Raw genomic sequence first — 25,264 nt, 5'->3', positions numbered from 1 at the left:
TCGGCGTCGTCATCAGCGCAGTCGCGACCAGAGCCGAGGGCGCGCAATCGTGCTCGGCGGTGGCACGTCCCGATTATACGCGCCACTCGGAGGCGGTTATTATTAGCGGCGGCCGGATGTGTGCGAAAGCGAGCCCCGAGAGAGAGGCGCAGGTGGCCACGCTGGCGACCGCGCGTACAGCGGGTCAACTCTTTGTTCTTCCGCGACTGCATACTTCTCCCCCCGAAATTGCCGCGGGAGGAGAACACGATTCACCGGTCGTGCCCTGCGTACCGTTTCCCCAGAATAAAAGAAAAAGAAAACGCAGCTGCCTTATATAAGAGCAGATGAGACAAGCATTACTGCTAACTGCTAACCGTTCGCATTTGCCGGATATAGTGGAACCGATATTTACTTCACGGCGGTACAGAGCACAGGGAGCTGCTGGCGATTGGGATAGGACACAAACCATAAGAAAGATACAGAGCACTTGAACTATGGTATACTTTCAAGTCCTATCCAGTTCTTGAAAGTATCGCGCAGATATACCCGCAGAGAACAAGTGAGAATGCTGGCCTTAAAGCCTTATCACCCTGAGACCTGTCAAACAGATGAGCGCTGCGTGACGCGTGTCTATATAGGATGACACGACAACGCTAGACTGCACCCCCTTCGAAGAGGATCTCGAGACAAATCCGCGGTCAGGACGCAATAAGGCGGCCTAATTTAGTCTGGCAGCCTGCCACAGTCACGTGCCCCCTTCCCTCACCTCCTGCAGTAGTACAGCCCTAAAAGCCCCTAAAATACGCGGGATGTCGGATCACTGGCCGTCAGCAGTGGCCACCCGCGGCCACGACCCTCGGCGCGTCGCTTCCTTCTCTCCGGCGTGGCCCCGATACGCCCCACAACTTCCGGAAGGCGAGAGCTCCCTCCGCAGTTAGAGGGGGGGGGGGGGGGGGGGGGGGGCAAGCGCGGTCCATAACAGGCCATAGCCACTCGCGCTCGCCTCGCTCTCCCGCAACGGTCCGGCGGACACTCGCGGTGCGCTTGAACAATCACATAAACAAAACAACAAGACATCACGCTCTGCCAGGGACACAAGCACATCATTCGACCGCGCCAAACAACGAGAGAGGGGAAACCTCGCAGGGAGCAATCCCAACAGCGACATCCGCGGCAGCGCGAGGTCGCACTCCGGTGTCGTGTCCGACATAACGCAGCCTTTCTCCGCAGGCATCCCACGCGAATCCCGCGGCGCTCGGAAGCAACGCAATGGCAGCAACTCCGAGCTGCTCGCCACCAATTCTTCGGTGGTTGCGGCGTTAGTTTCACAACGACGCCGCAGGGAGCAGCTGCGACGGCGCAACGTTGGCCTCGATTGCGGCCGTCAACGGATCACACGCGCGCGCCGGAACAAAGACACTCGGCGCATGACCTATCCCCCCTCTCCCCTCTTCCCATCCCGTGCGATGCCGGCTCCTCCACCAAAGGCTGGGCTTCGCCGCCGTACACGTGCGCTCAGCGCGAAAGCGCGCTTCGGAGGAAGCGGCGAGCGCTGTGAAGCATACACGCTCATACCGTGCTATCGCAAAAGTAAGTAACCTGTGCTTATCGGTGCCGTCTGTTACTAAGGAACGTTGTTAAAACAGCAACGACTCCATTTGGCGAAAACTCCAGCCGCCATGCAATGTGATCGGGTTACGTGTAACAAGTGGTGTCATCCACAAAGTTTCTCAATATTACCTAGAGGGAAAGCATGCTGCGATAGGCTGTCGTTGGACAAAAACGTGGATTAGGCCATAATAATACGACACTTCTTGCGGCAGACCTCGAACAAATGCTGTGAAAGTTTCCACACCAGCCTCACACTTGTGTTAAATTTATTGAGGAGGTGAAAAATGCACAGTAAAAAATTTAATCTGCGCGCAGACGAGAGTATCGCGCCGCAGCTAGGTACCGATTCAGAGGTAGAATCCACGTTATCGGCCCAACACTAACCAAGCCAAATACGAAACTTCGCCTTCCTGGCATTCCGGGGGCGGATGAAGTGCCCTCTAAGGAACTCGCATAAACAGTGGCGCCAGCTTTCTCTCTGTGTAATATCGAGAAACCGAGTGGTGCCTCACGTACCAATAGACAGCTCGTTATTGAACGAGAGAGAGAGAGAGAGAAGTGGCTATCAATATAAGCGTGTTTCGCACTTCACTCCCAGCAATAATTATAAAAAAAAATTCAGCCTTGCGTTAGAAGCGCGACGCCCATATCACGACGCGCGCCAACTTCAAGTAATGCGATACCAGCGCGCCATTTCGTCTGTTCCCATCCGCTTCCACCGAGAGGAAGGGGAAGGCGCACTTGCACCCGTCGTCGCTCGACAACAGCGGAAACGTTACGCCACAGCAAATGGCATCAGACGAACGGAAACGTTAATAACGGTGGCCGGAACGTCCGCAGTGTCTGTATCGCGCTGCTATCCAAAATCCCCCCTCCCTCTTTGTCCTTCCGCTTCTGCGCCTTCTGAAAGGCATATCCAATCTCCTTGAAGAGCCTGGATGAAATGTAGAAGGGCTCGCCGACTCCTCGACGCTGTATAAAACAACACGGGGGAAAAAAAAACGCTATTGAAGTTACCGTCAGTCGTTAAAATTGCAGCACCAGCGTTTCAAGGGTACTTTTCGACGTGCTAGAAACACCCAACAAAAGGTTTAGTTGCATAAATTTTGGACGACTGCCTGTGACGAATACTTATCGAAACCTGCAAGTACTAGTTAGCACTTACACTAACCAAAGGCGAGTACACTTGTGTGGTGTCAGAACCTGCACGGCAAATGACTATTCCAATAAGAACGACTCCTAGCACAGGAATGCGGTTTACAAGTTAAGAGTAGATGAAAGCTCAACAGCGGCGAATTCAGCCTGCATGTGGTAGGCTATCGCGTGTTCAACACTCTTAAAGCACTGATGGCTGCACAAAACCGTGACATACCAGACGTGCGTCCCAAGTCCAGCTACTTTTTCGCCGCTCTGGAGGAACAACACGCATGGTCCACGTGTCTAGAACTTGGCATCGCTCTATTGACATCCCACCTACATAGGTAGTACTATACATAGGGGGTTTCCATTATCTGAACATTATCATCATCATCTGCCTGACTACACCCACTGCAGGGCAAAGGCCTCTCCCATGTCTCTCCAAGTAACCCGGTCCTTTGCCACCTGCGCCCACGCTATGTCTGCAAACTTCTTAATCTCATCCGCCCACCTAACCTTCTGCCGGCCCCCGCTACGCTTGCCTTGTCTTGGAATCCACTCCGTTGCCTTTAAAGACCATCGGTTATCTTGTCTTCGCAGTACATGCCCTGCCCAAGCCCATTTCTTCATCTTGATTTCGACTGGGATGTCATTAACACGCGTTTGTTCCCTCACCAACTCTGCCCGCTTCCGGTCTCTTAACGTTACACCCATCATTTTCCTTCCCATGACTCGCTGTCTTGTCCTTGACTTAAGCTGAACCCTTTTCGTTAACCTCCACGTTTCTGCCCCGTAGGTGAGTACCGGCAAGATACAGCTGTTGTATACTTTTCTGTTAAGGGATATTATTAACCTGCTATTCATAATCTGAGGGAACCTGCCATATGCACTCCCCCCCATTCTTATACTCCTAGTTATTTCCCTCTCATGATCCGGATCAGCTGTCACTACCTGCCCTAAGTAGACGTATTCCTTTGCCACTTCCAGCACCTCATTGCCAACTGTGAACTGCAGTTCCCTTGCTAGACTGTTGAACATTACTTTGGTTTTCTGCATGTTAATTTTTAGACCCACCGTACTGCTCTGTCTGTCTAACTCATTGATCATGATTTGCAGTTCATCTCCTGAGTGACTCAGCAAGGCAATGTCATCAGCGAATCGCAGGTTATTTAGGTATTCTCCATTAACGCTTATCCCCAACTGTTCCCAATTCAGGCCTCGGAATACCTCCTGTAAACAGGCGGTGAACAGCATTGGCGAGATCGTATCTCCTTGCCGGACGCCTTTCCTTATTGGAATTCTATTGCTGACTTTATGGAGGACTCTGGTAGCTGTGCAGGTGCTAAGGATATCTTCCGGTATTTTCACATAAGGCTCTTCTACATCCTGATTCCACAATGCCTGTATGACAGCTGAGGTTTCCACAGAGTCGAATGCTTTCTCGTAATCAATGAAGGCTTTATATAGGGGTTGGTTATATTCTGCGCATTTCTCTATTAGGTTAGTGCCAAAACAACGACACCGACCATGTGGACACAAATTAAAGCGAAAGACTCCCAAGAAATGTCACTTACGCCGAGGGCTCGTCGCTACAGGCGTTCGCATCGGCATTCTCATCGACGTTCGCATCGGCGTTCGCTTCGGCATCCGCTCCGATGTCCGTCATGGAAGCCGCGCTGAAGCAACGCCGCATAGCCCAGGTGAGCGCCATGGCTGCCGGGACAAGTGTCGCCCGCTGCGGCGCACCGGCACGCCAACGCACTAGTGGATGCCCCGCGGCGCAGACCCGCTGCTGCCGGCCTTGGACGATGGTTGGTCGACACACGAGTACAATGCCACGGGACCCGAAGCGGTGGTTACAAGAGCTGACGGGCGTCGGCTTCGAACACAACGCCATGCATATCCCTTCTACCTTCTTCTTCCTCCCTCGTTCTGTTATGAATTTGGACGCGCCGAAGCCCGCATAAGGGCTAAGAGGCAAGCAGTAGCGGAGGGCTGCCGATTAATTTCGACCGCCCAAGCGATTTTGCAACGCGCGCCGAATCGTCAGTACACGACCGACCCCTCCCCTCCATCGCAACGCGGGTGCCGCGGCCTGGACCGGCACACGGCAAGCCGACGACAGGCGAGTCAACTTGTCTGGCACAGCGCGATGCAGCCAGACGTTCGTTCCAGCATAGGAAGCCAAACGGAGCCAACGAACAACACTTTTAAGTTGGCCCTGCGATATCTGTACGCACACTCCAACAAAATCTTTTCTTTATGCGCTTTCCCTGCGTCTCTACCCTACATGGCCAACAAAATGTTTCACAACGCGAATTTCTCACCTCGTTGCAACAGCTTCACTATAAAGGATCGAATTTTCTGCCTGCGCCAAGATGGCGTATATCCGCAAATGGGGTGGGAGGGATTCTAAAACAGCTGCGAACCTCCTTCAGCCCTGCACAGTACAGTGGCAGAGACCTTTGATCCCGTCTAATCGTGAAGCGAGGAAGGCGAAGGTTGTCCTACGTATAAACGTTAAGCTCAATAGCGTCGTCGTTATCATCCGAATGATATCCAATAGAAGTCGAAGGCAGCCTGAGGCGAATTCCTCAGGCGCTGGAAGGCATACGGATGTTGCAGGCCGCACGTAGTTTCTATACAGGTACACGCCAGGCCTGTCGCTTCGCACGCGTCTCCGGTGCAAAGAAACGACTGAGTTTTTCTAGTCCCGTCTATTGAGGGGCTCGCGCTTTGCGCTACGCGGGGTTGACGTACGTCGGTTTCTACAAAAGAGGCTTCATCGTCCGCGACAGTGTAACAAGGAAACCTGACCTTGACTCGAGAAAAAGCTTAAGAAGCGTGCGAATGAATGCACGAACACTCAGTGACAGGGCTTCACCTTCGTCAGGGCGCTACAAGCACCGGCTTATGTGCACGCCAGCGGGCCCAGCCGCAACGACCACGAGCGTCGGGAGCTGAGGTCACGGCAGGGTGCAATCAGAAAGACAGGAGCGACTGCCGGTGGGAACGGACGGCCGAGCACAGGCGGAGGGACGGATGACAGTCGAACACACAGGAGAGGAGAGCGCGCTCATGGAAACGAAAATTATGCGGCTATCCAGGCAATACAAGCACACTCTCTCACTATACATATAACGAACCTATTCTGCACGTATAAAACTCTGTGGCCGGACGGCTGTGCGCATGGAGAAACACCGCGTCCTGATTGTGCGTCCGGAGCGATCACCGAAGCCACGCGGTTAAGGTGCTTCCAGTACGACGACCGATGTGCGAGAGTGAATGCCCAAACCTTCAACGTACGCCGCGGCTTATCTGCGAATTGTCCATAGAATTCGAGATGAGTCCTGCACGGTACCGCGCCAGCCTTCCTTGTACTAAGCAATTTATTTACAAAAGCGCGCGGCTCCAGCAACCGAGAGTCCTATACTCCCAGCGCAGTTCCCCCTGTCTGATTATCCGGAACTGTCACTTTGATCCGGCATCCCCGCTTTGGAGAAAGAGAGAGAGAGAAAAAGAAGAAAACTGAATCAGCAACGCGCTTTTCTATTACGGAACACGGGGAATACACACCACGCTATCGCTTCGCGAAAACCCTGACCACACGGACCCGGACGTGAGACGCCTGCGCGACGAACCTGTACACAGTGTTACGTTTCGAAATATCCCGAGCCTTGGGACAGTGGGTTTCGGACGGACATCCGCTGGTCTGGCCAAACTGCTCCAAGCTGCTTCCTCGGGTTCCCGGCGCGCGTATGTTTTCAATTGTGTGCATCGGGAAAGCGGCGCCGAGAGGGTCGTGCGCTAAGTGGCAAAGCCCATTACAACCAGTTGCCGGAGGCGGCGAGAGTGTGTCTGGGTGTCCTGTTGGGTGGCCCGTGCCCGGCGGCGGACGCGGCTGCTGTTGTTTACAGCGAGCCCCACCACCTGTGTACCAGCCGTTCTGAAGACGCCTCCTCTTCCATTGTGCGGAACTCTGTTCGCAAGTGCTGCTTCGACTCGTGCCTTGTTTTCGCCCCTTCCACCTGGGTCGCCTTTCGTGTTTGTCATCGCTGCTGCAGGAACGGCCAGGCGCCGGAAGTGGCGAGGGTGTGTCGGGGACGTCTCGGTGGGTGGTTCCCGAAGAAAGTGCACGTGACCCAAAAGGGTAGTGATTGGACGCGTTTCATTAAACCAAGTTCCCCAACTAGGGACCTGGGGACACGGGACCCTTTAAAACGAGCCGCAGTGCTCATTGTGGGACCGAAATCGCTTCGATCACCATGTAAATAAATCTCTGTTAGTTTTCTCTATTGCTCGACTCGTCTCTGCATCGTCGTCAAACGCGATGCCCGAGTGCCTGCTGCCCGACTTCTGACGATCGGCTCTTCGCTACCCGTTGGGTCCGCTAACGGAGCAGACACAACGCAACAACTGGTTGGCAGCGTCGGGATCGACTCCGCTGGGATCATGGTTGCACAGTTCGGTGAGTGCTGGGATTTTCTTCACTGAGGTTTCACCAGGCTTTGTACTTAGTTAGCTTACAAAGGTTTTGTATATTGTGGCTATCTTTGGCATGTTGTTTCAAAGTAAGTTGAAATATTTCCTGGTAAAGTGAAAATCTTGCAGCTCTAGAGGCAGCCATGGATCTGAAAGCATTAAAAAAGCCGCTTTTGCTGGAGTTGGCCAAAAATTTGGGTTTGGATGTCCGGGACCAAACAAGAAAGCCAGCCATCATCGCGGCTATCGAGGCACTTCAGGCAGACGACGATGAGCTCTCAGAATGTCTGGAGCTAATTGCGGAAAGAGAGAAATCAGAGCGGGAAGCAGAACAGAGAAATGATAAACGCTTAGAGAAAACGCTTGAGCTTAAGCGTCTTGAACTGGAGGTGCTAAAGGCTCGAAACGAAAGCGGTGAGAGCATAGCACCTAACGTAGGAGAGCAAAAGTCGGTCAGAATGAAAGACCTCATGCAACCTTATAGGAAAGGAGAGGACATAGGTCTGTTTCTGGTAAACTTCGAGCGCACGTGCGAGAAGGCAGGGTTTACCAGGGCAACGTGGCCACAGTGCTTGCTGACTCTATTGTCAGGTGAGGCTGCCAATGTGATTGCCCGCTTGTGTAAGGAAGATTCAGACAACTACGACAAAGTGAAGTCTAGTCTGCTGAAAAAGTACAGAATGTCAGCTGAGGCATTCCGTCAAAAATTTCGCAACGCCGAGAAGCAGAGGGATGAGTCATACCCAGACTTCGCGTACAAGCTGATGGCTAACCTGGGAGAATGGCTAAAAGAAGCTAAGGCGTATGACGAAAGCGAGAAAATGATGCAATGCTTCGGCCTCGAGCAGTTCTACCGTCGGTTGCCTGAAGACATAAGGCACTGGGTGCAAGACAGGCAAGACGTTACGACTGTCTCGAAGGCAGCTGACCTGGCAGAAGAGTTCATATCACGCCGTGCACTCGACAGAAAGGGAAGCCCTAAGAAAGAATACCAGAACAGGAAAGCATCTGGAGAGAGGGGGCAACTTTTCAAAGTGAAGGAGCAGGCACGGAGTGTAGAATCTTCAGAAAAGGGCGCGGGGATAAAAGAGGAAGCACCTGAAGCAGAAGAGCGCCAAAAGAAAGCATTTGAAAAGAGACGGGCGCCGGTGTGCTATAACTGCCAAAAGCCGGGACATATGGCGGCGGTGTGCAAAAACCCAAAAGTTGTTTGCTTGTCAGTGGACAGCAACGAGGAAAATTTGAAGCTTCTAGAGCCCTACATCCGAGATCTTGTAGTGAATGGAAAGCCGTGTCGCGTGCTGCGAGATTCGGCAGCTACAATGGACGTAGTCCACCCATCGTATGTAGAGCCAGGGCAATTCACCGGGGAGTGTGCCTGGATTAAACAGGCGGTGGAAGCCAATAGCGTGTGCCTTCCTATTGCTAACATAAGCATTGAAGGCCCCTTTGGAGTACTTCATACGGAGGCTGCCGTGTCAGCCAGCCTGCCGATGCAGTACCCCTATCTGTTTTCAAACAGATCAGATCAACTGCTGCGGCAGAAGGACCTCGTGTTCGGGGAGGGGACTGTCTACGCGCTAACTCGCTCGAAAGCACAAAAAATTGCCGCTAAGGCCATGCCGCTGGAAGCGTCAAGTAGCGTTGGTACGGTGGAAAGTGAGCCTCCTGACGCGTCAGGAAAGGTCCCCGCAACGGCGACTGAAGAAGTAAACATTCTGGGCAGGCCTGAAAGTAGCAAAAATTGTATGGAGCTTAAAGAGGCCTCTGGTGAGCTTCTGATAACACCGGCATCTGATAGCCTGCAAAGATTGCTAGGGGTGGACCGATCGTCCTTGATGGCTGAACAAAGGGCAGACTCCACACTGCAGAATCTTAGGTGCCGGGATGAAGAAGGTGTTGCAAAGAAAAATGTGCTATTTCAAGAAAGGTCCGGGGTACTCTATCGTAGGTATCATGATCGCAGAGGGGTACAGTTCGACCAGTTAGTCGTGCCTAAACGCTACCGTCGTGATCTTTTGCACTTGGTTCATGGTAGTTAGTGGTCGGGTCATTTAGGGCTCAGGAAAACGAAGGACCGCTTGCTGCAGGAATTCTACTGGCCGGGATGCTTTCGGGAGGTAGAGAATTTTGTAAAGACCTGCGACACATGTCAACGGGTGGGCAAGCCAGGAGATAAGGCGAAAGCCCCAATGAAGCTCGTTCCGGTGATCACAGAGCCATTTCGACGGCTCGTGATTGACACGGTTGGCCCCCTTCCCAAAACAGGGTCTGGTTACTGTCACATATTAACTGTAGTCTGTCCCGCTACTAAGTTTCCTGAGGCAGTGCCGCTGAAAGAATTAAGCTCAATAGAGGTCGTAAACGCACTCCTGTCCATTTTCGCGCGGGTCGGGTTTCCCGCGGAAATACAGTCGGATCAGGGGACTGTTTTTACCAGCGCGCTAACTACAACCTTCCTGGAGAGATGCGGGATTAAACTAATAAATAGTTCAGTGTACCACCCGCAGTCCAATCCAGTGGAAAAGATGCATTCGGTTATGAAACGCGTGCTGAGGGCACTGTGCTTCGAACGCAAAGTCGACTGGGATGCCTGCTTGCCGGCCACAATGTTTGCCCTCAGAACCGCTTCTCATGAGGCCACTGGATTCACACCAGCGGAACTGGTCTACGGCCGTTCCCTGCGATCTCCACTCCGCATCCTTCGGGAATCGTGGGAAGGCCGAGCAGATGACCCCACGGTGGTTGAATATGTGCTCGCGCTGCTTGAAAGACTGCACAAAGCGCAGGAGCAGGTGGGACGCGAGATGAGTAAAGCGCAAGTAAAGGCCAAGCACTATTATGACCGGACGGCGAGATCACGCTGTTTTGAAGCCGGAGACGAGGTAATGCTACTGAGGCCTTCGAAGAAAAACAAACTAGAAGTTCAATGGGAGGGCCCAGCGAAAGTCATTCAGAGACTGTCGGACACGAACTATATAATAAACATGCCTGGAAAGCGAAAGGTACAGCAGATATACCACACCAACCTGCTCAAACCGTACCGAGAAAGAGAAAAGATAGTAAACATGTCGCTGAATGTTCCTGAAGAAACGCCGTTAGATTTCCCGGAACTAGGCGCTCCGAAAAACGAGGGCAGCACTGACCTAGCGATCAAGGCCATGGTAGAGGCTACTGAGCTCAGTGTTGATCAAAATAGAGATTTAACAGAACTCGTGCGCGAATTCAAAGACATGTTCTCGGACAAGCCAGGCAGAACTACGATGATAGTTCACGACATCGAGCTTACTTCCTCTCAGCCCGTACGTTCGAAAGCTTACCGGGTATCGCCGCGGCAAAGGGAGATTATGGAGGCTGAAATTAAAAGAATGCTTGACCTCGACATCATTGAGGCTTGCGAGAGTGACTACACCTCGCCGCTCATTTTGGTGGAAGTCCCTGGCAAGGAACCACGTCCTTGTATTGATTATAGGAGGCTAAACCTCATAACCAAGGATCAGACCTACCCCATACCCAACATCGAGGAGAGAATTGAGAAAGTTAGCAGCGCTCAGTATATCTCTACGTTCGATCTCGTTCGGGGCTATTGGCAGGTGCCACTTACCGAACAGGCAAGCAGATATGCGGCATTTATCTCGCCAGTAGAGACATTCCGTCCTAAAGTATTAAGCTTCGGCTTAAAGAACGCTCCCTACTGCTTCTCGTCCCTGATGGATAAGGTTTTGAGGGGATTGCACGATTTTGCCCTGCCCTATTTAGATGACGTGGCGGTGTTTTCGGGATCGTGGTCCGAGCATATCACGCACCTGCGAACGGTTCTTGAACGTTTTCGCGACGCGGGTCTGACAGTGAAAGCTCAGAAATGCCAGCTTGGACGTGCAGAGGTGACCTACTTGGGTCACATAGTGGGGCGAGGCCACCGTCGACCATCTGAGGTGAAGGTGACAGCTATCAGTAATTTCCCGCAGCCGCGTACTAAAACGGATGTGCGGTCATTTTTGGGAGTAGCCGGATACTACCAGCGCTATATCCCACGTTATTCAGAGCTTGCCAGTCCTCTCACTGATGCTCTCAGAAAAACCGAGCCGCAGATCCTCCGCTGGGACGAAAAAAAGGAAAAGGCTTTCTTAGCCTTGAAAAGGGCGCTAATGGGGCAACCTGTGCTGCAGGCACCCGACTATTCAAGGCCATTTGTGGTACAGTGCGATGCCAGTGACCGCGGCATGGGCGTGGTATTGTGCCAAAGAGCCGAGGAGGAGGAAGAGCATCCGGTGCTCTACGCTAGCCGCAAGCTTACGTTACGAGAAGAAGCATATAGCGCCTCGGAGAAGGAATGCGCCTGTCTTGTGTGGGCTGTGCAGAAACTTGCATGCTACCTCGCCGGTTCCAGGTTCACCATTGAAACGGATCATTGTCCTCTCACGTGGTTGCAGAGTATGTCCCCTAAAAACGGCCGACTGCTCCGCTGGAGCCTCGCACTGCAGCAATACTCTTTTGACGTTCGGTACAAAAGAGGTAAATTGAACGGCAATGCCGATGGCTTAAGTCGCTGCTTTTAGTGTAACTGATAGCCTCGGAGATTCTGGCTTGTGTGCATTTTTTTTCCTGACTTATGCGTACTATCACTTTCTTTTTATCGGGCATCTTCAACTTTTGTTTGTATGTTTGAAGAATGCTCAGGTTGCTTCAATTGCTGCCGTAATTGTGCAAGGATTAAAACCGTTTTGGTTGAAAAGAAGCCTGGTAAATTTCAGGGAGAGAGTCATGGCACTTGCTTGCTTTGCAGTTGTGGTTTCTGTGTTGTTCAACTGATGCTGCCTTCCTAGGAAGTAAACTGGCCTGCAGAGAACAAGAAGCCGTCATTTTGAGAGAAAAAAAAAAAGGAGCTGCAGAGACTTCCTGAAGAAACAGAGTACCAGCATCAGTGAAGCACATGGTGAACACCATCCGCCCCAGTTATCCCTCTGAACAATGATTGTTGACCTTTGTCCATCGGGATCTCGGACGCCGCCGGAGAAGCTGTTACGTTTCGAAATATCCCGAGCCTTGGGACAGTGGGTTTCGGACGGACATCCGCTGGTCTGGCCAAACTGCTCCAAGCTGCTTCCTCGGGTTCCCGGCGCGCGTATGTTTTCAATTGTGTGCATCGGGAAAGCGGCGCCGAGAGGGTCGTGCGCTAAGTGGCAAAGCCCATTACAACCAGTTGCCGGAGGCGGCGAGAGTGTGTCTGGGTGTCCTGTTGGGTGGCCCGTGCCCGGCGGCGGACGCGGCTGCTGTTGTTTACAGCGAGCCCCACCACCTGTGTACCAGCCGTTCTGAAGACGCCTCCTCTTCCATTGTGCGGAACTCTGTTCGCAAGTGCTGCTTCGACTCGTGCCTTGTTTTCGCCCCTTCCACCTGGGTCGCCTTTCGTGTTTGTCATCGCTGCTGCAGGAACGGCCAGGCGCCGGAAGTGGCGAGGGTGTGTCGGGGACGTCTCGGTGGGTGGTTCCCGAAGAAAGTGCACGTGACCCAAAAGGGTAGTGATTGGACGCGTTTCATTAAACCAAGTTCCCCAACTAGGGACCTGGGGACACGGGACCCTTTAAAACGAGCCGCAGTGCTCATTGTGGGACCGAAATCGCTTCGATCACCATGTAAATAAATCTCTGTTAGTTTTCTCTATTGCTCGACTCGTCTCTGCATCGTCGTCAAACGCGATGCCCGAGTGCCTGCTGCCCGACTTCTGACGATCGGCTCTTCGCTACCCGTTGGGTCCGCTAACGGAGCAGACACAACGCAACAACAGACATGCGACCAGGCGACCCACCGTGGGAGAGTTACCGGATCAAAACAACAACGATGGAGCAGTCAAGATTTCTGGGGAGACAAGAATCTCCGCCGACCTGCGCCTCCGGAAGAAGTCCGTCAGCTGCCGACAAAAATATAAATAAAGTAGACTAAAAAGACAGACAACACAGCAAACAGAAAAAAAGAAAGATGAGCCCAAGCCGCGCGGCAGTAGCGGAAGCTGCGCAATGTTTCACACGTATGGGAGTCGTCCGAGCGCGGTGGGATAAGGAGACAAGCGTTGCGCCGCATCAGCGTCCCGCGAGGACCCCAGCCACCCAAACAAGCAGCCAAAGAGACGACGGGCAGGCGAGCGAGGAGGAGCGGGGAGGTCGGCCATATAAAACGCGTTCCGAGAGGTTTCGCACGCCGATGGGGCAACCGCGCTGCGGTCCAGCCTAATCACGCGGGAATCTCTCCCCCCTCCGCTGACCCGAGACTCGCCGGGGGCGCGATCGGCCTCACCAGCCCCGTATATATACAGTATACACACGAACGCACGCGCAAACAAACATTCACGCACGCGTAGAAGCACACGGGCGGACGGAGCTACTGCAAAGTCAAGCCAATTAAAGCACGGGTTCTACACATATGCCCTGCGTGTCGCTTATATATTTATAGCATAAGAAAATGTGGCCGCTTTACTCCGTCTGAAACTGCTGGCTAAGATCAAAGTTTTTTACACTGCCGCCGAGTGGGCATGCGGGGGAGGGGGGAAGAACATGAAGAGCACCACGCCTCCACTGCGCGCCCGACGTCAGCTTGAACACTCTAGCTACTGCGAAACATGGGTCACAGGCGGAAAAACACTCCCGCTCTTATAAAACGAGCGCTCTTTGCAAGCGACACTTTGAGGCCGAGTTCAGAGAACTTCTCTCGCGTACAATAGCACTAAACGCGATCGGTCGGCCCACGGGCGTTCGTGGGTCGCGAAAGGCGGCGACAGCACAGCCCAATCGCGGTGGCCGATGAGAAAGGCGCTCTCTGGGCAACCACACAAGAAAAGTGCAGTGCAAATGGCGGCCGAATAGAAAGTAGCGCGGCGTGGTGGCACGAGGAGTGGAGGCCTGACGTGTCCAAAAGTGTGGGAATATCCTGTTCGACTCTAGATTGGCGGTCTTCTCAATACGCATTTTCTTTCAGGTCATTACTGATTCTTTATCTTTGTGTTCGTCCCTCGCTTCGCGTGCTGATCAATCTCCCATTTTAAGCGCATTCTTATCACTGCTTCCTTCACATCTGAGCCTCGCACAACCAATTCCATGCTTTTGTAGTGAGCGTGTTGTGGTTAAATTGCCCACCGCTTTTCTCTATTTCTTTTTTTAATGCGAAAGCATGAGATGGCTATGTTGACGCCGGAAGTATCCGCAAAATGTGTTGCCGGAAGTTGGTCCCCTGTGACGTCTCTGCGGTCATCGTTCACCAATTTTGATAGCGATGTTGGTGATAGCCATGATGATAGAAATAATGATAGTCGGTGATAGCGATTATGATAGTAATGATGACAGCGACACAAAAAAGGTCGTGGGTTCGAGTCCTGTGAAGTTCGCGGAAATGAAAAATGGAGGGAGAAAGAGAGGAAAGGGAAAGGCTTGGGCATTTCCGCTCTTAAGCATACCAAGTGCAATCCTGTAATGTTTTTTTTTTTCATTTAATTAGAGCATCGCTTGGTCGCTAATTCTGTTTCCCCCGTCTTGTTGGTTCGTTCAGAAGATGCGCGCGATTGCCTCCCCCTATAGCTGATATCGCAACAACGTTCTGAGCGGCTTGACCGGCAACTGTTTCACTGTTTCAGGAAATGAGGATGGAGTGGTTGGAGTGGGGAGGTATAGGGTGGGGGAGGATGTGGCCAATTACGCAAGGCCGCAGCGCTGCCAAACAACGCAGACCGCCCTGTACACCAATCGCCGACTTGCCTGACGCAACCTGCGCCCAGTGCTGCCCACAAACGTCGCACACCGCTAACAACCCTCGTCCACAGTACGCAAGTCCAATCGAGCTCGGCAGGATGAACTCGAGGAAGTCGTCCAACGGCACTGAAACGCGCAGCACTGCCGCTGCCCACCGACCCGCAGTATGCAGGAGCAGGGTCTTCCTTCTGGCGGCCGGAGGCGATGGAAGCGATCAATTACCCAGCGGGCCCTATTAAAGCGTCCGGACGGGTTCGCTGCAGGAAACTATCAGGGCGATTAATCAGGCTCGCCGCTGGGCAGGCGAGAACGCGATCCGAGGCAATTAGGCGCGATATACGCGGCGAGGTCTTCGCTTCATAGACGACCACGTCGGCAAGCAGGATGTAACCGGCGCCATGAATAGCAACCGCACGCGCTGTATACTCCGTGGCCATTCAGGTGAAGCTCGGCTTGACGACGAACGACGCTCCCGAGTTACATGGGCGGGTAATCTGTGGGCACGGCTGTGGCCACAGGGAGGCAGCTACAGTTCTAAAAGTCCCCTGAACATCCGAACGAGGATGTACATGCACCGCTGTTCCGGATACATGCACCGCTGTTCCGGAAACCTACAGACAGATACGCCAGCCACAACCACACCGCGTCATCTTTGCAGCGAGCAATCGACACCGCAATGTCGAGACTGAACGGCGTGCAACTCTCTTTGGACATCGCCGCCAGCCTACGATTTGGTTTGGTTTTATAGGGTTAAACGTCCCAAGGCGACTCAGGCTATGCGGAACGCATTAGAGCAGGGGTCTGGATAATTTCGACCACCTGCGGTTTTTTTTAACGTGCATTGACATAGCACAGTACATGGGCCTCTAGCATATCGCCTCCATCGAAATGTGACCAACGCGGCCAGGATCGAACCCGCGTCTTTCGGGGGGCAGCAGCCGAGCACCATAACCACTGAGCCACCCTGGTGGCTTGCTAGCGTTTGGAGTTAAGACCTCGTATAAATTATACACACGCTGAAAAACAGGGCTGCGGGAAAAAAACGGGTGGAAAAGGTGGAAAGCGAAATTTTATGACCAGGCTGTGAAGAGTCCGGAATGACTCCTACTAGTTTCCTTCGAAACATGACCGCATTGGACAGGCATTCGAACCAGCGAAAGAAAACCACATAAAAAATAAGTGCGTGCGTGTGTGTGTGGGAGGGGGTCTTTTTTTTTAACGCTACCGGCCATGAAGAAATGCTTTCAGAGAAATTTTTTAGAGAAGCTTTCCGTAACGAATGTCGCAACAACCGGACGTCTCATCCGAAACAAGCAGGTCCTACAACAGACTGCTCCTTTAACCCGATCGACAGAGAGAGAGAGAGAGAGAGGGGGGGGGGGGGCAAGGTCATAATCAGCTACGCAGCCAGCGACTACCACCCCTCTGCCCGGCGAGTAGCGCCTACATGACAAGTAGCGAGCGATCACAGCGCTCACAGGCCACCGGATAACGTAACGGGTAGCGCTGAATTGTCCATCACAAAAAAAAAAAAGCGAGAAAGGGCAAGCGCTAATGCGACCCGTGAAGGCAGGGGGCAACAGAAGGAACCATGACGCCCTAAACCACCACAGCTGGAGTCAGAACACTGCAGGCCGAATTCTTCTATCTGCTAGCACGTACAGCGACGGTCTGTAATAGACTGACGAACATGTGCCAACGTTCCGGCCGGCCAACAACACCCCTTTTCTTACACCATCGCGTCTGGCATAAAATCAGTGGGACACACCCACGCAACCCCTGCAGAGCATGCGTCCTCTCTACTCCCAGGTTTCCCGCCCTTAATCGCTTCCCTCAAGGTGCGGTTCGGATGATCATGCACGCGGAGGGTGAGACGGTTCTCCTATCCGGAGGTGCAGCTTACACAACGCTGCCACACATTTAAAGAGACACCGAGCAGAGGAAGAGGAGGCAGAGTATTACGCAGAACTTCGTTGAAACTCTGCGTGCGACTCATAGCGTGCCACACTGCCCCGGCCACCGTCGGATGCAGCGCGGGCGGCAGGTGCGCACGCACTCCGCATCCCCCCTCCTCATCCCCATGCAGACACACGCGACGGTCAACGGCGGATTAGCATATCACGCTGCGCCATACGAAGAGCCCAGCCTCGTGCGTTTCCGGCGTCATTAGGCTTGCCTGTTCCATGTATATTTACTTATCTTTGCTCTTACACCCGCCTCCCTTAGACGCATGCGGCAGCTGCAACGGCGAAAGAACACGCAACTTGAGAGTTTGAATGTCATCCCTTAACGTGCTTTTTCCTAGCTCGGCGAAGAAAGGAGAAAGCAGAAATAGTGAACAACGCTTCTGGGAAACCGCTCTCTGCTGCTCTCGCTGAAATCTCGCCCTGATTCCTTGGCGAAACTCGGCAGCGGGAAACGATAGAACATTACACTTCTGACATGCCAGGAGATGAGAGCGCCCCTTGTAGAGGAGCACAGACAGCAGCGAGCCAACGTGGTCGCCGCGCCTTCATTTTTCGCCGCTAAACACTCGAAATAAAGTAAACATATCTCCTTGCTTTTAATATGCACTGATCACAACGACGCATGTGAACGCACAGGCTTGTCACGCGCCAATGACGTCATTCGACCCGCATCAGAGCCCGCGCTAGAGCGTGCTGGCCGCGACGAAGTGGGACGCTGGTCAGCCGAGGCATGTACAGCCCCCGTCAAAAGTATACAGTCCAAGGGGTTTGCTTTCGAAGTCTGCAGCGCGCCTCGTTATGCATCCTCGGCGACCGTAATCTCTCGAAAGAGAAACGGCTTCGCGTCCTCAATACTCCCAGTTTTGGACTGCTGGATGCGTTAGGAAGCCGCGCTAAACAGCTTAGAAGCAAACCCCTTGGGGTGTATATTTCGATGGGGGCTGTACGTAACGCGTTACGAATAATCGATCACTTGTAATAAATTTCTTCGAAGTCTGTGCTGCACTGATCACTTTCTGCAGGTTTAACGCTCACGGTAATCCAATTATTTCGTTCAGGAATCTACTAGTAATCTGTTACATTTTTTTCAATTAAAAAAGTTGTAACCAGTGGTAAACCATCAAGAAACTCAACTCGATGGTACATCCCGGTGCAGCACGAAAAGACCGAGCCGAGGACAAACTGCGCGCGCTTAGGATGTCCGCTCATGCAAGTCCGAGCGACCTGTATTTGGCTGACCCCGCGCTTCGTATCTCTCACTGCACTATACGACGGCACAACGGACTGCCAGGTTTAGTGAGCTTGGACTTGGTCTTCTCAGAGCGCGACCAACAGCGAAGCACGGCGCTTTGCGTATGTTAAAGCAACGAACTTGTCAACAGCGCGTATATCGACATATTCTTCAGTGTCGATACTGATGTGTTCACAAGGGAACGGAGAAAAAAATGCCGAAGAAAACTTCGAATAACAACTGCAGGTTAAATGGCCGACCCATGTACTCCAACAAGCTATTGATAAAGCAAGCCACGCCAGCTCATTCTCATGCGTGTATATTTGACCTATACATTAAAAAATTGATAAAAAAAATAACGCAGCAGTTATCTATTACTCCTCTTTAACGGCTCAGCAACTTTTCCGGCGCTGTAACCGACCACTGAAATGAGTTGCATTTCTGATGAAGTATTTGTAAATGTAATCGGTTACTTGATTTCTGAAACGTGCACAAGACTACTCGCTATACACTTCTAAACTCGGGTGAAAGACTGCGGTTCTGTGCCTTAACACGGCAAGAGCGCATTGTACCCATTGCTGCTCAGACTCGACCTACAGAAACGTATAAGCACGGGCGCGTAACACCGAGAAGAACGTCCCCTCAACCGTCAACATTTTTCCAAACTCTGTCCCCGCGGCCAGAAGACGTGCGAATAGGTATACAACTGTGTGCGTCTATTGATCTATTAAGAACTTTACCGATTATCAATTACTCATCTCATTCATCCATTAATTAGCCCTTACCACGATACCACACAGAGGTTCATTCAAATACGCGACGGCTGCGACTCCGCGAAAAGAATAAAAGGGCGTTTCGAACTTTCATGTTGCATACGCCTGCCGTGCGGAAAGGCTGCGCACCACGTATACACACGGGACGAGATTGGAAAGCAGCTGTGACACAGATACACAGCTGGCAGAAAAGAGCGGAAACGTATACGCGCGGGTCCACGCTGAATAACGAAGAAATACGGAAAAGAAAAAGAAAATAACCACCTCCGTTATACGCTGGCGCCACAGCAACTACCAAGCCCCTCGATAGAGAAAAGAAAAACAAAACAAAAAAACCCTGCGCATTAAAAGAACGCTTCACGCCCAACGAACGTTCGACTTGGCTGCGCTGCGCTTTCGCCGCCGGAGTCTCTCGGTGTTTCGCACGCTCCCGCGGCGGAAGCGAGCGTAATGAAATGCTCAACGGAAGCGCGTTCTTCGTGGGTTGCGGAAGAGGCGAGATGCGCGCGACACCCGTCAGTGTTCGGCACATGGCCGAGCGTGCTGGAGGCGAAAACAGTTGCGCTTTTTACACAGCCACGCAAAAGCGTGGATCTTCATTAATGACACGTCGGCGCAGGAGTTAGAACCTAACAATTCCGAAACGTTCCTAAAAGACGAATTTTCAGTTTACATCACGCCAAGAAATTTGCCAATAATAATAATAATTGGTTTTTGGTGGAAATGAAATGGCGCAGTATCTGTCTCATATATCGTTGGACACCTGAACCGCGCCGTCGGGGAAGGGATAAAGGAGGGAGTGAAAGGAGAGAGGATCAAATAGGTCCGTAGTGGAGGGCTCCGGAATAATTTCGACCACCTGGGGATCTTTAACGTGCACTGACATCGCACAGCACACGGGCGCCTTCGCGTTTTTCCTCCATAAAAACGCAGCCGCCGCGGTCGGGTTCGAACCCGGGAACTCCGGATCAGTAGTCGAGCGCCCTAATGAGGGAAGAGATACAAAGAATAAGTATTTATTCCTGACGCTATTTAGCTGTTTGTCTCTCAGAGGGAGGGAGGGGGGGGTGGATACAGAGGTTCTGCTACGAACACGTTTTCCTTCTTGCTGAAACTAAGCGGCCTCAGCGACCGAAGGGTCAGAGTGAAAGCAGACCGTTATAACGTTGTTAACCAAACAGTTTGGTACATGAAAGCACCGCACACCTATCCTCTTAAGGATCCGAAGCGATCTCTGTATATCTAGGTGGCTATGCTGTAAAAGCTATGAGAGCGAGGAGGAGGAGGAGCAGAGAGACTTTAATGAAACAGGAGAGTCTCTTTCCTCCTCCTCCTCGCTCTCATAGCGAGGAAGCGGCTTGCGCTAGTGTGCATATCTCACACGCTCTCGAAGCCAACCAAGCGGGTCTGAAGGCCGCCGCCTCGTGCCCGCTGCTTATACTGCATATCCTGGCATAGCGAGAAAAAAAAATATCCATGAGTCTAACACACTGTTCCTGCTTACACATCCCACTGCAATTTCTCCTGTGAAGCCCAGCCCTATAGCGAAGCCAAAGAAGCGAAGCTGCCGTATTTTCTCGCGTCACACACACGCGCACAGTTCGTTTGTCGCCCGAAGGAGACATACAGGCAGCGGCGCACGGGCGGCCAATTAGGGAAGTACTCTCGTGGGATTACAAGACGCCCGAAATATCGCCGGCGCTCTATATGCTCAGTCGGGAACTCAGACAAAGCAGGCTGCCGTAGGCATAAATCGGGAAGCACTTCCATTCTCAGTGTTCGCGTCCGTACGGAAGAAAACACGATTACCGCAGTCCGCGCTGCCCGAACGAACGCGCATTTCGTTCACGGCTGTGTACGGAGCAAAAAATAGCTTCACGTTCGTGAGCGCCGCGGAGGAAAACAAGTCGCGTTCCCTCCCTTGAATATCATTACCGCTGCCGCGTCGCCGTTTCCTTCGTAGCTCTCTTCTAAACGCGCCACTCCCTCTCCGCCGACACCGCGGGCGAAGCGTATACAGGCAGTCACACCAGTACCCCCCCACCCCTCCCTCCCTCGTTTTTTTCCCCGGTTCGCCACGAGATCTGGATGGCTGAGCGGACGCGCGACTCTCAACGTCACGAGCTATAGCCTCTCCCCAGACACGCAGCCTGACACGATAGTACACCGATCTGCGCTTTGAGGACCGATCTCGCGCACGAATGCAAGAAAACGCACAAACGCAAAGACACGACCGAAAGTTGGGCAAGTTGGTGTAGGTTCGTGACGAAAAATAGCGCCAAGGGGAACTGGAAGTACGAACAGGACGACGCGCTTGTCTGCGTCGTCCTGCCCGTCCTTCGTGTTCCCTTCGCGCTATTTGTTACAGCATGAACGCGAAGACACTGTCGCATAAACGCGCCGCAATGGGAGCGAGATGTCTCGCACGCAATCAACCTTTCTTCTCTGACGAAAGCGACTTAGCCAAACGGGCTTGGAGAAAAGTAAGAACAGCAACAACAACAAACAATTGCCAGACGAACACTCTTGATCGGCTAGATATCAATGCACTGTTCGTGCCTGATGACGTCTACATTGCAACCACCCAGCATAACGATACCAGGCGCCGAGCTAGACGCTAGTTTATGACTTCTGGCGTTGCCGGCCAGCGGGAAAGGAAGGCAAGGCATCATTCTCCAATGCATGGTTGCCTCCATCCTGTTCTGCACCTATGCTTGATGGATAATGTGACCCCGTGACGTCAGAGTAACTCGGGAGCCAAACGTTGCGAATTCGGCCCATTATACAGCGCTGAAAAACTGCCAGGCTTCTTGCCCTTCCCAGGAGCGAAGCGGAACCCTACACGGCTTCATTGGCTGCCAGGTCCTGATCACGTGACCCCCTTTAGCCCATCCTCGAGAAGCATCGACGTCCACATACAGCTCAGGCTCGTCTGGACGGCATTCCCACCGTCCCGCCGACGAACGAGCGAGTTTCATACGACGTTGAAGCTGGAAGTTAATGTTACCAGAAAGCTCTCGCGGTTTTAAAAAGCTAGGGTACTTAATTAAGGGCCCTCAGGTTTTACACAAAACCAACTCTTGGTCTTTAGGCATCCCGTAAGCTCTCGAGGATGAGTCACTGTCATCATCGAACCCCAACGGTAGCTAGGCACAGGCGCACCGGGCCGTATTTTGGAACGACTCTTTCCTCGACCCACTGTTTCACCCTTTTATCACTGGCATCTATCTTTCTCCTGTAACATCAGGGTTCACTGATAGCCAGCAAGCGTTGCCATTCACCGGCTCTGGTACCAGAGCCAACGGTTCGGACCAATGGGAAAGAGGATGGGGAAGGAAAAAGGAAACCTCCCAGAATACGACCTCTTTCCACTTTCGCGAATGGAGCGGTCACTCGTGTCAGCGGCACAACTTCTATCCAGGCGTTGTTGCCCTTATAGTGCACACGAGGAGCCAACAAAGTGGCGACGAACAGTACGGGACGTGGTGTGGCTGTTTCGAAGCAGTTTCGCGTCAAATGCAGTTCAAACGGTGCTGGCCGATCCAGCATTGTCGCAATGGAGAACAGTGGCACGGACCAGAACAGCGCCTACAAGCCTAGCTGATAGGTGTCGCGCGAAGCGCGCAGGCTCGCCAGAAGCGAAGAGATGTGAGAGAGGGAAGAAGCGCCGGAGAGATGCTCGACACGGTGTCATTAGGGCAGAGAGGCAGTCCTCCAATGTTGGGCAACCCGGCGGGGGGCCCTCCTTAATTACCAGGGGCACGGCGGCCCGCAGCGGCAGCCTCAACTGCGAGAGACCCGACCGCGCCGCGACTCGGCAGCGGTTGCCCCCTTGGGTGCTGCTGCTCGCCGTTCATCCTCGCTGGGCGCTTCGCAATCGCGCCGAGGATCCCTTGCTCATTCAACGGCCCCGTGGGGCCACCGAATCGCGAACCGCAGATGAGCTGCGTAGATGCTTGCGTGTATCGCAGGACCTTAGACAATACTCGAGCGATTTGCCCTGCGCGTGTTGACCTAAGCGTGTTCCGGCCCAGGGTGGCCTTGGTTTGTTACCAATAAATGTCACTCCGATTCATCTGAGTTGCTCTTGAGACTCCGACGGCCGTTTCAACACTCGATAGCGGACTGGAACAAGCATGAAAAGAGGTATAATGACACATTCCCGGCGCAATGTTTTGCACATGACGTTGCCGGTCAACTGCGCAATATTTTGGGGACATACACGCGAAGAAAAGCGGGGCAGTGGAGAAACCGAGTTCTCTTTACCAGCCGCGCACCGCTTGACGAAGAAGTTCAGGCAACAAGCATTTTACCAGAGCCGGCATTCGCGTGCTTGACAGCTGTAGCGCCGCCGTGTGTGTATTTCTTCGGGCCTCACTCCGGTGCACTGCGCACTATATTGCTCAAGGCAGTCCTTGTATCCTAATGGGCGAAAGGGGAGCGCACAACCGTCTAGTCAAACGACGCGTGTTTTCACTTCTCGCAGATAAACAAGGACGCGGCGGGACACACGAGCCCTTACTTATGCCGACGAAGGCGGCAAAGCGAACAGCCGCCACGGCCGACCGCGGCGTAAAAAAAAAAAAAAGAAAGAAAAGTCGAGTGGAAAGCCCGAAGACGGAAGGCAGGCAGGGCATGCAACCAGCGTCCAATCTGCCACCCCCGTTTCAAACGGCGCGTTCTTGAAAAACAGTATCACATTAACAAGACACGGCCGACAGCCCTTTCTAAAGACCGCCGGCCGCCGTCATCTTCTGTTGCTGCTGCTTAGCGGGCAGTGAAAACGAAAACAAGCGCGGTTGCACCGAGAGCCCCACACTATCGCATGCGTGCGAGTGCGCACGCGTTTCCTTCAAAAGAACCGCGCCGTGCCCCCGCCGAGCCAAGGCCGGTCGACGGGCGAGGGCAAAGCACGTGCTCCTTCTTCCGTCTGGGGCCCCCTCGAGCAGGTGCATGCTCCGAGGACAGGCGTGGAAATATCAATACGGCAGCCGCCACGCGTGCCTTGGAAACAACCTAACCCCCGGCTAACTATGTGGCGCCTGTAGGGCATGATGCATCGGGCGTGCTGGGACGAGGCAAAGCCGGGGCGGATTTAAAGGGACAGTGACCACAACTCCATCACATTAATTATTAATGTCAAAGAAGCATATGGCTCATCAGCTACGAAATCCGGACGCGTCGTGAACTACAAAAAAGTGGTCATGAAAAACTGATGTGACGTCATCAGACTAGGCGCGTAATACCAAAGGGGGAATTGTAGTCAATGGGAATACACGTTGTTAGATGCGGGCCCCTGGTTCGCCTGGATCGTCTCTCGCCAAGGTCGAGGTCCACGGGCTCCGGATGGGGAGACTGCTGTTACGGGGCGACGAAAAGACGAGATGGTCTTCGAGCTGGATAAGAGACCGAAAAGGGTTTATTTACATGTTTACATAGTTCGAAAGAGTGAATCGGGAGTTGGTTGGTCACATGCCAGATCGCTGCTTAAATAAAGTCTCCTGTCCCCAGGTCCCTAGTTGGGGAATTTAGTTCATTAAAAATGCGTCCAATCACTGCGATGTCGATCACGTGTCCAGTCTTTCGAACTATGTAAACATGTAAATAAACCCTTTTCAGTCTCTTCTCCACCTCGAAGACCATCTCGTCTCTTCGTCACCCCGTAACAGCAGTCTCCCGATCCGGAACCCGTGGACCTCGACTTTGGCGAGAGACGGCCCAGGCGAACCAGGGGCCCGCATTTAACAACTGGTGGCAGCGGTGGGATTCGAACCCACGCCCCCGAAGAGACTGGTGGCCTGCTATGGGATAGAAGCCTCATATCTAACATCGTTTTAAACATGCTGTAGACATAGTGGCGTTGTAGGTATATGGAAACGACCTTTACGTCAAAGGCTTAAGAATGAAAGTTTGGTTTGGTTTAAGGGGGTTTAACGTCCCAAAGCGACTCAGGCTATGAGGGACGCCGTTGTGGAGGGCTCCGGAAATTTCGACCACCTGGGGTTCTTTAACGTGCACTGACACCGCACAGCACACGGCCTCTAGAATTTCCATCGAAATTCGGCCGCCACAGCCGGGATCGAACACGCACCTTTCGGGGAAGCAGCCGAGTGCCATAACCACTGAGCCACCACGGCGGTCAAGGGTGAAGGCCTTCAGGGTAAAGGACTCTACGTTGAAGGCCTTTGTCAAATTCCTTCAGTGTAAAGACCTTTAGGTCAAAGGCTGTTTTCGCATTCGCAGCACGTAAATACCTTAAGTGCCCACCGTAACTTTTTGCAGTAAAAACTAATTTTCTGGCTCTTTCTGGCTATATATACTGATGTCTGTCGGGCATTAAAA

General features: G+C 52.8%; 2 protein-coding genes across 4 annotated transcripts in view; one reads left to right on the top strand and one right to left on the bottom strand.

The window, feature by feature from the left end:
- Positions 1-25,264, bottom strand: part of CdGAPr (GTPase-activating protein CdGAPr) — a 250,190-nt gene that overhangs the window by 94,721 nt on the left and 130,205 nt on the right. The gene's annotated exons all lie outside the window — the stretch shown is intronic.
- LOC144136512 (uncharacterized) lies at positions 7,240-12,077 on the top strand. The gene has a single exon (XM_077668889.1). The coding sequence runs from the start codon at positions 7,356-7,358 to the stop codon at positions 9,252-9,254; it is 1,899 nt and encodes a 632-aa protein (XP_077525015.1). The 5' UTR covers positions 7,240-7,355; the 3' UTR covers positions 9,255-12,077.

This window comes from Amblyomma americanum, chromosome 6, assembly GCF_052857255.1.
Source record: "Amblyomma americanum isolate KBUSLIRL-KWMA chromosome 6, ASM5285725v1, whole genome shotgun sequence".
In the NCBI taxonomy this organism is placed as follows: domain Eukaryota; kingdom Metazoa; phylum Arthropoda; class Arachnida; order Ixodida; family Ixodidae; genus Amblyomma; species Amblyomma americanum.
This window is presented reverse-complemented; position numbering and strand designations above follow the sequence as displayed.

Bases quoted from the DNA above. Each gene is read 5' to 3' on its own strand.
- LOC144136512 (XM_077668889.1), top strand. From the start codon at position 7,356: ATGGATCTGAAAGCATTAAAAAAGCCGCTTTTGCTGGAGTTGGCCAAA.